General features: G+C 38.4%; 1 protein-coding gene across 6 annotated transcripts in view; it reads left to right on the top strand.

The window, feature by feature from the left end:
* The window catches only part of GK (glycerol kinase), a 74,354-nt gene that overhangs the window by 34,783 nt on the left and 26,173 nt on the right, over positions 1-13,398 (top strand). For 3 of the 6 annotated variants that reach the window (XM_061410490.1, XM_061410493.1, XM_061410492.1), the window contains 6 exons: positions 1,270-1,407; positions 3,478-3,587; positions 4,210-4,276; positions 5,390-5,407; positions 7,150-7,185; positions 7,561-7,628. In XM_061410490.1, the coding sequence (XP_061266474.1) occupies positions 1,270-1,407; positions 3,478-3,587; positions 4,210-4,276; positions 5,390-5,407; positions 7,150-7,185; positions 7,561-7,628 (437 nt within the window). The remainder of the gene's footprint in view (positions 1-1,269; positions 1,408-3,477; positions 3,588-4,209; positions 4,277-5,389; positions 5,408-7,149; positions 7,186-7,560; positions 7,629-13,398) is intronic. The other 3 variants (XM_061410495.1, XM_061410491.1, XM_061410494.1) reach the window with 1 other exon arrangement.

Raw genomic sequence — 13,398 nt, 5'->3', positions numbered from 1 at the left:
CCACACATGACTACTGGAAAAACCATAGCTTTGACTAGACAGACATATGTTGGCAAAGTAATGTCTCTGCTTTTTAATATGCTACCTTTCTCTTTGGTTTGTGGGATGACCCTTGGTCCCTCAAATGAAAGAAGCATATGTTATTTCTATTATTTCTAAAGCCCATATGTCATTTCTATTATAATTTTTGAGCATGGATCTTTTCACAGTAAACTGTGAGCTAAGATTCTTAACTTACAAGGTTGCATTACAGTGTTAAATAGAGATTTTTTACTACGCATATCCATGGGAGGTGAGAAGGAAAAAGGATCACTTCCTGCAGTTAGATGAGGTGCTAAATGAGAATGGGGATTGAGAAGGAAAAGATAGTTGCATTATTTTGATGTATTTTTTTAATCATTTTCACCAGCCCTTCTAAATATAGTGTTTAATATGGTAACTAAAATGAATTGTACTGGATCCATTCTCAAGGAAACCTGTGTTTCATTTTTACCCTCTATCCTTTATTCAGTTAACCTTCCCTTTGTTGAATGTATTTGTGGAATTTATGCAAACTCAATCTTTATATATATACACACACACACTATTTAAATTAATTGAAGTAACACTGGTTTGTAAAATCATATAAGTTTCATGTGTACAACACTGTATTTCAACTGGCAACTACTTTCTTAAATAGAATAACTTTGGGTTGCTTTCATCTGGTGTGTCTTTGAGCTCTATTGTCCACCAATTTTATGTTATTTGAATATGTATGTGTGTTTGACTATGTATTTATTATATTTTTAGCACACAAATATATTGTTTTTGTTAAGTCTTATCTATCTTAAAACAATCTTCTGATTGTGGTCATTAGTTTATGAACTGATAAACTTGCACTCTCTGATTTTTAATAGTTTTAAATATTAATTTCACTGAATATAAAATAAAAGGCAGGGTTTTGGACTAGGTTCTGTGTGTAATACTAACTTATCACAAATGTTAACATCTGTGGCTGAGCTATCTAGGTTTCAGGGCATGTGTCATTTAATTTTCTCTTTATCTGGCTACATGGATGCTCTTTGAATTGCAAACATATCACTCTGATTTTTGTTCATGAACATGCTTTCCTGTGCCATGAGATAGGAAAAGTGTTTTTTATCCATAATACTTTGAGATTGCCTTTAGGGTCATTGCATATTTTGTAATTTGTTGACCTTTTTGATTTGGTGTTTTATTTTAAGCTGTTATGAGTTTCATTTGCTGGCTGAATGTCATAACTGTATTTAGTCCAAGACAGGCCTTCCACTTAGCACTTATTTCAGTGCGGTGAAGCTTCGTTGGCTCCTTGACAATGTGAGAAAAGTTCAAAAGGCCGTTGAAGAAGATAGAGCTCTTTTTGGGACCATTGATTCATGGCTTATTTGGGTATGTTTAAAAATCATGTATGTATGGAAAACATTTTTAAATTGCTTATCTTTTTTCTATGGAGAGTTTCAAACTTTTTAGTTGGCAACATCATTAAGAAAAGCCACTCAAGAAATAGCAGAAAATTTCAGCTGCCATTTGAGAGGCATTTTTGGCTACTTCCTTTTGATTTTTTCTTGCCTTGTTTCAGTAAAAATGAAGGATGATTGCCAAAACCATATCTCATGTCTGTTACCTTTAGCATAACTAATTTAGGTAATTATCAAGTAGTAAATTTCAGTTGCCTGTATCCCTTGCCTATTATTCACTCCTTTGGTACATGCAGAGGACTGGCTCTAGGACCCACCAGAGATAGTTAGCAGTCTGTATTTACAGATTGTGTAATACTATAGTTTTTATTTTAAAAATCTACATATAAGCACACCAGCACAGTTTGAACCTGTGTTGTACAAGGGTTAACTGTACTTCTTTTCCACTAGCCGTTTCTTAGAAGAAATTATCTCTTCTATTTTCTACTATTTAACATGGTAATACACCTGGGACTACTTTTTAGCATTTGCTTTCAACATAACATAGCTGTCTATTACTCAATTAGGCCACGATATGAAAAATCATAGTGGAAATTTCTGTTATATAATCTTCCCTAAACTGAACATGAATGAGTAGAAACAAACATTTCCCAGATACATACATATCTTCTCTTCCCTCCCTCTCCTTATCTCCCTGCCTTTCTTATTCTCAGTTATTTTCAAGGGTATTTTCAAATACACCCAAAACATGGAGGGAATAGTGCCATGAACCTCTAGAATAATGAGTCAGCTACAGTCATTGGCTATGGCCAAACTTGTTCCCACTATACTCACTCCTTCTCCCCATGGATAATTTTAAAACAAATCCCAGACATATAATTTCATTTGCAAACACTTCTGTAAGTGTGGGATTATTATTTTTTTCAACATTCAGGGAAACGTTAAAGGAACATTGCCCCTCTTGTCACTTGCCAGATCCACAGAACAGATCAGACAAAACCCTCTATCAGGAAGTGGCGCCTTCCCCAGCCCTCCCTGTCTTGGCCAGGGCACGCTCTGCTTTGTGTTCATGGCCAGCAGCTTTCATATGTTTTAGTCACAGTTGAAATAATTCGGACAATAGTTCTCACCATTGCCTGGAGCCAGAGTAAGGCAGTATGTTGAACTGTGAGCTGCAGGACACTCAAGGGAGCACACTGAGCTGTCCCCTTCCTCCCCTGTTCCCACATGATGCCATTGCTGCACTTGTGTTCCTTTCTTACTTCTCACTGCTTCTACATAAAAGAAAGCAGCAGTCCTTGTAGTTCAGGTCCAAGGGTATTAACATTAGAGAGTTTAAAGCTCTGCTTTCAGGATAGGTGCTTGGATCAGTGCAGTGCAGCCCGGTGAGAATTGTTACTTCAAAACTGGCACACACGCACACACACACACATGCACACATACAACAAGAACAGGAGCAACACAGGTCAATAACATCCCAAGAGGTAAGCACATCAAATTTAATAAGACTCTGCATCTTCCAAAGATAAGAGGATGAAAGCAAAACTGATTTTTTGTTTTCGTTAACCATCAACTAGAACTGCTGTCTACTATGATGGCCACTTGACCATATATGGCCATGGAGCACTTGAAATGCAGCAGGTCTGAATTGAGGTGTGCATGAGTGTAAAATATACACTGCATTTCAAAGAGTTAATACAAAAAAGAAGGTAAAATGTCTTAGTAATAATTTCATACGTTGAAAGGATATTTTGAATATATTAATATAATATAATAAATAAAACTTACAGTATTATTCATTTCACCTGCTTCTTTATGCTTTTTAATTGTAGCAACTAGAAAATATCCAATTACATGTGTGGGTCAATGTGGTTCTGTTACATTATATTTCTGTTGGATACCAAAGAACACTAGAAGATGAAGTAATTGAAATGTTTCATTCTCTTGCTGTATGGGCTCTGCAACAGATTCTGGCTCTTGACAAAGTAGAAATTAAATTGCAAATAAGTACAGATTTAACATGTCATTTTCTTCTGTCCAGAGCTTGACAGGAGGAGCCAGTGGAGGGGTCCATTGTACAGATGTAACAAATGCAAGCAGGACAATGCTTTTCAACATCCATTCTTTGGAATGGGATAAAGAGCTCTGCGAGTGAGTTGTGTTTTGCCCTCAGAATAGTTTTCTAATTTGTTGCCTGTTGATAACCTAAATCTTAATTATTTTCAGGTTGTCAGTGGAGCACCAAACTTTGTTGATATTTAACTACAATATACAAGTCTATGTTGTATACTTTTTTTTTTCTAATTGGAGGATAATCGCTTTACAATGTTGTGTTGGTTTCTGCCATACAACAATGCGAATATGTATATATACACCTTCCCTCTTGATCCTCCCTCCCCTACCACATCCCACCCTCTGGGTCATCAGAGCACGAGACTGGGCTCCCTGTAAGAGACTGTTACTGCATATATAATAAACAGGCCAAATTAAGTAATTGTCTCAATTATTCTTCAAGGAAAATTAGGTTCCTTTATAAAAGTACTTTGTTTTTTGTGTACTTTTGCTTTTGTATTGATTTCTTTATGTAAAGTTAGAGTGTTAAATATCTAAGCCTACTGCTGGCTTATTTATTTCTTCCCATTTAACTCAACTCTCAAATATGCCCATTTTAAATTTTTGTTTGCATGCCTTTAAATTCATATAAATGTTTCTAGATGTTTACTTAAAATAGTATTATATACCCAATCTTATTTTACTGTTTTTTTTTTTTTAGATTTTTTGAAATTCCAATGAAAATTCTTCCAAATGTCCGGAGTTCTTCAGAGATCTATGGCCTAATGGTAAAAAGAAAAAGAAATTTTTTTAATTTAATTTTTATCTTAATAAAAACCTTACTATACAGAATTCAAAAGTCAGTTGTGTTATGTTTTATATTTTGAGACCCATGAATTTTTTATGAATGTTGGCAGTATGTAAAATAAGAACTTAATATTGTCTAAATAGTTTTATAACTTCAAATTCTTGAGTCCTTCTTGCCAATTTGTTTTATGTATACTTTATATAAAACTACATATAAAACTTTATATACTATGAACTTTATTGGCTTTTCTTTGACTATTTTAAAGTATTGATGAGATAATCTAACTGCGGTAGGTGATAAGGGAAGATTTGAGCCAGTTTCTTCTTTTAATCCAAATAACTGTTTAGTAGTTGCATTGCCTGCTTTTAATTTATAGGAAGGTCTCTTCACATTTTAGTGGCATTCTTTTTCCTGTTGAATCTCCTTTAATGGCCAGACCATGTCTCAGATTCTTTGTCAGCCTGAACAAAACTTTAGCAGAGAAGCTGAAAGCAAAGAGTCTGTTCTGATTTGTGATTGTTAATTAAACTGGTTTTCATCTTGGGCATTTTTACTGTTGCTTTCATTGAAACCCACAGAAGAAGTAGTCTAAGCACAAATTACACATAGCATCGCTGAGTATTTCTGATTACACACCAGGAATGAAAACCTCTAGGATGATTTGAACTGGTGTTTAAGCTCAAAAATCTAGAACGTATGGTAAAAATTAAGAAAAGTCTATGATTAATTACCAAAAATTAATGTTTGGACATTTCATAAAAAATATTAGTCTACTTACAGACTTAATACACTAGAATACCCGAGTGTTCTGGTTAAAGCTTAAGCAAGAAGTCTTAAGTGTTTCATTTATAATAAAGCCTTTTTAAGGCAACATGGAATTTTTTAAGGGAAGCATAATCATTGCTTATCTACAGTTTAAAAGTGCTTCGATAATTTCATAGCTACCTATAAACTGACTTGGGTCAGAGGAAAAAAAACTGTTCTTGAGAAACAGTTTCAGAGGATGGTTGAAAAAACATTTAACTGGCCTAGTTTTCTCTTGCATTTAAAATATTATCCTTCTGTCCCCCTCTCTCCCCCTTGCTGACTATAGAAAATCTCTCATAGCCCGGTGAGTAGGTTGCCCACCAATGATGCTACCCGTTCATTTGGAAAAGATACAGTGCATTTCCATTTAGTTTTAGATAAGCAGAAATCCATTTACTCAGCAAATTAATCCAGACTCTTCCATGACCCTCCAAATTATTATAAGCTCTAATGAAGCTTTAGTTGTTATTAAAACATAATCTTATTTGTTTCTTTTTAAGTCCTCCATAAAACTAGGAGTGATGTTTCAAAATAAAAGACTAAGATAGTTTTCTGAAATGAGAAATTCTGATGGACCCTATTACAAAGTACGGTTGTGATGTGCTTTTGGGCTGTAGCATAATAGGGAAATGAGGTATAGTTTTTATATGTTCTCTGTGTCTCTTAAATGACATCTTGCCCAACCTTTCAGACCAGTTAGTTGGAAATGCACTGTCACTTTTTCTGCATGCTTCACCAGAGAATATTCCCAGGAATCCTCCAGGGACCCCCTCCCTGTAAAGAAAAAAGAGCGCTTTCCGTGCCTGACCGCACATAGTAGATTCTGCTGGTAGTTTGATAATAACTTGAATAGTGTAAGCAAAGACTTCTTCCAGTATCTGAATACCTTACATATCCAGTCTCTAGGTTTCCTGATTCACTTTCACTTATAAGCCAGGTTCAGATTGTCCAAGAATATATACAGTAAATAAAAGGTCTTGGACTAACCCAAAAGCATAAAAGAAATAAAATATCACCCCACTATCTAGTGGGTATTTTCTAATTTGTGAATGGTTTCCACATGCATGCTCTTACTTCCTAACCATAGCTGTGTGAGGTGGCTTCTCTTCTTCCCCTCACTATCATAGAGAGGGAACCCAAAGCTCCCAGAGAAATGGCAGGCTGAAAGGTCAGGTGAAAGCTTTTGTTTGGTACTCTTCCTAATATCAGGTTCATCATAATGTTTGTTCAGGTTTTTCTATAAGATGATATGGAAAAACCTGAATGAACTTTTAAGCCAATCCAATACATCACAGGTACTTTGGAGATCATATTCCTTTCCCCTAATTCCTTGATATCACTACATGTTGGTTTGTATTAGTGTAAGTATTTTTTTCAAAATTAAATTTGGTAAAGTTCACAGTCAGCCACTTAAATCTCATTTTTTCCTTAAAGTGCTAGCCATACTGGCTCAAAATCAAAACCACTATTCATGACACAAATTAACTCTTGCTTATGAAAACTTGAAGAATGATGTTGACTATGAACAAATAATGCCCCATACCTGAACCTCTCTCTTGTTTCTTATTTATCAAGAGCAGTTTGGGTAGGAAGAACAGTTAGTAAAATTCAGCCTTCCAAAATAAACATGTTCTGTGCTGGTTTGATAGCTCTATGTTCATTATGAAGGATGTGTTAGTCTGTTCATAGTAACAGCAATAATAGCAAAGAACTAATGGTCTGTGGCATTCATATAAGCTCAGGCCCATTTTGTAGATGAATAAATTGAGGTATAGAGAAGTTTCAGCAGCCTGCTCGGTGACTAACTAACTAACCAGGAGTAGATCCTGCATCTCCTGGCTCCCTGTCCAGTGTTTCATATCCATGTCTCTTCAAGGAATATTTCTAGTATCTCTCTCTCTGAACCACTCATGTAGTTGAAACACTTGCTTTGTCTTGTCTGCCCACATGCTCTGGCATGTTGCTATTTGTGTTCATTTCTATTACAGTTATGTTAGTAGAGCCAAATTTGTGATTATTCATAATCCTTTTTTAAAATTTCATTAGAAAGCTGGGGCCTTGGAAGGTGTGCCAATATCTGGGGTAAGTTTCATCACCAAACATCTCCCTACCACCTCCCTACCCCACCCCCTTTCACGTTCTGGCTTGCCTTAATCAATCTGTTCCTTCTTTAACTATGGAAAATAAGTAAGAGCAGAAGAATTGGCTAATTCTTGTTTTGCTGGGATGCAGTGTGGGCTATTAAGAATTTTGTTGAGTAAATTAATTCTAACTCTCCCTTCCTATCCCTGTTCGGAGCATTAACACATAGGGCAATGGCCAAATGGAGGCAATACAAAGAATATAAGACAATTCTCTCCTTCTTAAATGAAGAAGAAAAAACAAATCTTATGGCTCTCCTAAAAAGAAAATGGATAATATTGTCTTAGTATTCTTTATTGTCATATATCCTTTCAGTGTTTGGGAGACCAGTCTGCTGCGTTGGTAGGACAAATGTGCTTCCAAGATGGACAAGCCAAAAACACGTGAGTTTTAAGAAACAGACCTGCAAACCAAGGGGGTCTCATTTGTTTGTTTTTTCCTTTGGTGTTTGGAATGAGGAAAAGCTTTTGAAGTTTCTCCAGACCAAAAATTAATAGTTCAAGAGTGCCAGTACCGTTATATATGTTTACACTTTTTGCCATTTGTTTTTCTTCATCTCCTTCACATAAATCAAACCATGGCATATGTAAACACACTGATGAAGCTTGTGAAAACCTTAATTTATAAAATTCAAAACCTTTCCCATACAGAAACTAAATGCTGGTTTAAAGTATTTTTGCCTTGGGACGGACTTCCCTGGTGGTCCAGTGGTTAAGACTCTACATGTCCAATGTAGGAGGCATGGGTTCGATCCCTAGTCAGGGAACGTGACAACCCCACATGCCATACAGGCAGCCAAAATGAATACAATTTTTAAAAAAATTTTAAATAATAAAAAATAAAGTATTCTTGCCCTTTGCAGAGGTTGTTGGAGGGAGGCTGAGCAGAGGGAAGAAACTCTAATTTTCAACATATTGTTCCTGCACAAGACTTTCTCACTAATTTCAAAGTCATATTTTTGTGGGATTTTTCAAAGTTATTTCTCTGGCACTATGCTTTTTCCCCGTTATTTGAAGTTTCTGCCTCAACACAAAGCAGAAGGAATGACAGAAGTAGAGATTTGGTGCATTTTTCTTCTCATCTTATCTTCTTAATAGTCACACATGTAGTCTGTAACAAGCCCCATATTTAAGAGTGATAAGATGACTCCCACTTTAGGATGAGAAAAACAGATACTCAGAGAAGTTAAGCTAACAAGTGAGGAAAGCAGTCTTTGCATCCGAATCCAGCTGATTTGATTTAGGGCACTTGACCTTTATACTTTACTGTCCCCTGTGTGGAAAAGATTTCCACAGCCCTGGAAGCAGGCTGTCTACCTTTGATGGTTTTTATCTCGAGGATTCTTTTTTTGGCCACACCCCACAGTATGTGGGACCTTAGTTCCCGGACCAGGGGTCAAACCCACACCCTCTGCAGTGACAGTGTGGGGTCTTAACCTCCAGACCGCCAGGGAAGTCCTGTTGAGCGTTTTCTAATTCTCTCACTAATGTTAACTTCACTGCTTACATTCTCCTTTTTGTCAGTAATGGAATGTCTCTATTTTAGATGTAGTATTCTTATACTCTAGTAGGGTCAGAAGTCCTCATGCAAAAGTGTGACATTTGGGTGACAGTTTTTCTGAGAAGAGAGATAGGAAAATTCTTCACAGGTCATGCATGGTCTAGAAACATATTCTTTGAATTCTGGATTCCAGGTAGCTAAGTCAGGAGTCAGAGAAATGATAGATAGAAAAGTAGGCTATCCCCACTACCCTCTTCTTTCCTCCTCTGCCTGGCACCCTAATGCTAGTAAAGCAGATGCTATTTCTCTTTGGCAAGTATCTGACACTGTAGAGCACATGGGAGGTGCCCAGTAAAGTTGCCTGATTTTGTTTCTGTTTATGCTCCCCTCCCTCTTAAGCATTATCAGCCAATTCCAGAAATGCGGGATTTAAGTTAGGGAGGGCAGGCGGAGTACCTCAGCAGCCCCTGCAGGTTGAAAGAGGTGAAGAATTGTAAGATCTTTGGCTCATGTTTCTCTTCCTGAAGGAAAAGATCACAGATATACAATTCATCATAGTATAAATCAGAACTTATGTGCCATAAGAAACTTGGAAGTACTGCTGTTGGGTTTCAAAGGGAGGGAAGAAAAATCACAAAGATTGTTAGTAGTGAGACATTTTGAAGACTGAGCAGTATTGGTGAACACGTGGAACACTGAACCAAGATGCAAATAAGGAAATGGAAAACTTATTTAGAGAAAGAAATGGAAAATTTATTTAGAGAATGTAGAGAACAGTTGGGTAGGGAAGTGATCGTGGGGAAATAAGGCTAAGGTGGTGTGACACCCTAAATTCCAGAGTAAGAGATACTTCCTGAAGGTTTGGGGGCTGCTATTCAGAGATGACTGGAGCTGTTCATTAATGATATGGCAGTCCTGGGTTAAAGTGAGGAGAGGGCTTCCCTGGTGGTTCCGTGGTAAAGAATCTGCCTCCCAATGCAGGAGTCACGGTTCGATCCTTGATCCCAGAAGATCCCACATGCCACATAGCAACTAAGCCCCTGTGCCACAACTACTGAGCTTGTGCTCTAGAGCCGAGGAGCCACAACTACTGAGCCCACATACTGCAACAACTGAAGCTCCCGCACCTAGAGCCCGTGCTCTACAACCAGAGAAGCCACCACAATGAGAAGCCCTAGCACTGTAACTATAGAGGAGCCCCCACTTGCTGCAACTAGATAAAGCCCGCTCAGCAATGAAGACCGAGCATAGCCAAAAATAAATAACTAAAATTAAAAAAAAAATAAAGTGAGGAAAAACTAGAGGCAGAGAGGACATGGAGGCTACTACAGCATCTCAGTAACAGCAACAAGGACTATGAAGGATGAGGAGGACTGAGATGGAGGTATGGGTGGATGTCCATGGCACTGCAGAGGAACACGAGACAGGAAGCAGGTATGGAGTCTAGTCAGCTGGTCCCAGTGGTTAGACGTAGCCAAAGTATGGAATGGGTTAAAGTAGAAGACTTTGTGTTTGGGATACGTTGGTGATACTGGTAGGCTATACATTATACATACATGGTCATGGGGAATGAATGTAGTATAAAAGTATAGATTCTGAATTTCCCATATTTAGAGGTGATTTTTGAAGCAATAAGAATTGATGAAATTACCAAGAAAAAGTATATAGGTAGAGGAGATATTTAGAAGAAGGAAGAGATGACTGGATGGAGAATTCAGACAAATAAAATGTAGTGAGTCATTAATGTGGAGATCCAGGGTCTCTCTTTAAGAGAGGGGCCTGGTAAGCAGTGCAAAATAGAACGAAAAGGACATAGAAATCAGGTCTTCAGTGGTGACCTCCAAGAATGAAGCTTTAATAGAATGCTCAAAATAGAAGCCAGGTTACAAATTGTCAGAAGAGATGCAGGTAAGTAGAAGATAGAGACAGCAAGACAGAATGTGCTATGCAAAAAGGCAACCATCCAGGAAGGGGGAGTGAAGTAGACAGTTTGTTAGATTAATAGGATCTTTCCAACTTTGGAGAATTTTGTTCGTTTGTGTTTTTAATTTAAAAGCTTGTGTTTTAAGTGCCTCCTCTCTCCCAGAGGCTCTAAGTGTAGGAGCAGAGGCCTCCTGTCTCTTCCACAGATTCAACTAGGACCACTCACACACCCCTACCCCACCACTCCCACTGTCTGAATACAGCAGAATCTTGAGAATGGATTGGTAGACCATATAAATGCTGAAAATCCCATATATTTTTGATGACTGGGAATAAAAAAATAACATTTAAGAGGAAAATAATTGCCTATATATGGCTTTGAAAGCAGTAGCCTAGGGACTTCCCTGGTGGTCCAGTGGTTAAGACTCCAAGTTTCTCCTGCAAGGGGCATGGGTTCTATCCTTGGTTGGGGAACTAAGATCCCACATATTGTTTGGCCACAAAAAAAAAAAAAATGTTGTGGCCTAAATGTAGCAAAGAAGTCTCTTCATGTGTTGATAATGCTCATTAATTACTTATTAAGTGTACATGAACTTAAGAATTTACTTCTATGAAGTACCTTGAGCCTCTGTGTCAATTTCGTAATTTAGGACTTGTACACTACTGTTTAGTATACATAGTGTTTATATGGGGACTAAATCAGTACAGATTTCTCCTTTATAAAGTGTGGAACAGATAATTAACTTCCACTTTTATGAATATTTGTTCACGGAGATTGACTTAAAATATGTAGCTTTTTCAGCATTACAGAAGTAAAAAGGTATAGAGATTTATGTGTTTTGACTTCATAAATGTATTATTACCTGAACCTAGTGTTACTTGCGGGGAAGGCAATGGCAACCCACTCCAGTACTCTCGCCTACTGGTGTCTTTGAAAACTGAGGTAGATACTGATGGATGCCATGCTCCCTGAATGTGCTGGCTGGTCATCAAGCAGCCCACAATCATGCTTGAATCAAGCAAAAGAGATGGATGGTATTGGGCGAATTCTTCTTCACATCAGTGGTTCCTGGAAAAATGTTTTTCAGAAAAAATTGCCCCCGTTCTGTTTGCTCCAGAAGACAAACACAGCCAGTGGGGTCTGTTGGCTTAGCACTGACTAATATTAATAGCAGCATCTGCTGGGATCTGTCTGCGCACCCCTGGGCTGAGCCCTCCCACCTGGGCTAATGAATGTCGCAGAGCACAGCAGCAGGGCCTGTGGGGAGGGAATCCCAGGCAGGTTAGGACAGCTGTGGTAAGCCAGGGATGACAGCCAACTTATTTGAAAAGTGTTGCCATGGGACCCTTGCTGATATCAGCTTGAACCACTTATCTGCTCGGCACAATTCAGAACCACTCGTGCATGTCCAAGTGCCAGATTTGTTACAGAGTCCAAAGCTTTTGCTGATAAGGCCGCCACAAAGTAAATTCAGTTCTTCCCTGGCAGCTGTGCTACGTGCTGGCTCTGACTCTCTGAGCACTGTTAGAACACCCTATCCTGTATAGGGAAGGGAGAAGATAGACCAGCAATAGCTTTTCCCTCCTAGCTACTCCTGTGCCAAAGTCCAGCTACACTTTTCCCCCACGCTGGACCTATACCGTCTCCATGCCAGAGGTTTACGACTGCCTAATAATGGAGCTAGGCCGGCCTGCCCCATTGCTGAATGGCTATTAGCCATGATGTTTCCCTCCACGTGGATTAGTAGAGATGTAACTGTGAGAGAATTTAGGATTTATTGTAACTCAGTGCTATTTTATTAATATAAACATGAACTTGGGTTACGACTAAGCTCCAAATACTATACTTGCATTTTTTCATTGTTGTTCAGTCACTCAGTCGTGTCGAACGCTTTGCGACCCCATGGACTGCAGCACGCCAGGCTTCCCTTTCCATCACCAACTCCTGGAGCTTGCTCAAACTCATGTCCATTGAGTCGGTGATGCCATGAAACCATCTCATCCTCCGCCGCTCCCTTCTCCTGCCCTCAATCTTTCCCAGCATCAGGGTCTTTTCCAATGAGTCGGCTCTTTGCATCAGATGGCCAAAGTATTGGAGCCTCAGCTTTAGCATTGGTCCTTCCAATGAATATTCAGAGTTGATTTCCTTTAGGATTAACTGGTTTGATCTCCTTGCTATCCAAGGGACTCTCAAGAGTCTTCTCCAGCACCACAGTTTGAAAGCATCAATTCTTTGGCGCTCAGCCTTCTTTATGCTCCAACTCTCACATCCATACATGACTACTGGAAAAACCACAGCTTTGACCATATGGACCTTTGTAGGCAAAGTAATATCTCTGCTTTTCAATATGCTGTCTAGATTTGTCATAGCTTTTCTTCCAAGGAGCAAGCCTCTTGTAATTTCATGGCTGCAGTCACCATCTGTAGTGATTTTGGATCCCAAGAAAATAAAGTCTGTCACTGTTTCCATTTTCCCTCCATCTATTTGCTATGAAGTGATGGGACTGGATGCCATGATCTTAGTGTTTTGAATGTTGAGTTTTTCCATTAGGATTCCACTAAGTACATTTTATTCTAGACTTTTTTCTTTAAGAAAGCACATATTTTTAAAATATTTTGTTTATTTTTGGCCATGCTGGGTCTTGGTTGCTGTGCAGGCTTTCTCTAGTTGTGGCAAGTGGGGGCTACTTCCTAGTGGTGCTTGGGCTTCTCATTGGGTTGGCTTATCTT

The sequence above is a fragment of the Bos javanicus genome, chromosome X (assembly GCF_032452875.1).
Source record: "Bos javanicus breed banteng chromosome X, ARS-OSU_banteng_1.0, whole genome shotgun sequence".
In the NCBI taxonomy this organism is placed as follows: Eukaryota; Metazoa; Chordata; class Mammalia; order Artiodactyla; family Bovidae; genus Bos; species Bos javanicus.
Note: the sequence above shows the minus strand (reverse complement) of the source record. Positions and strands in the feature narration are given on the sequence as shown.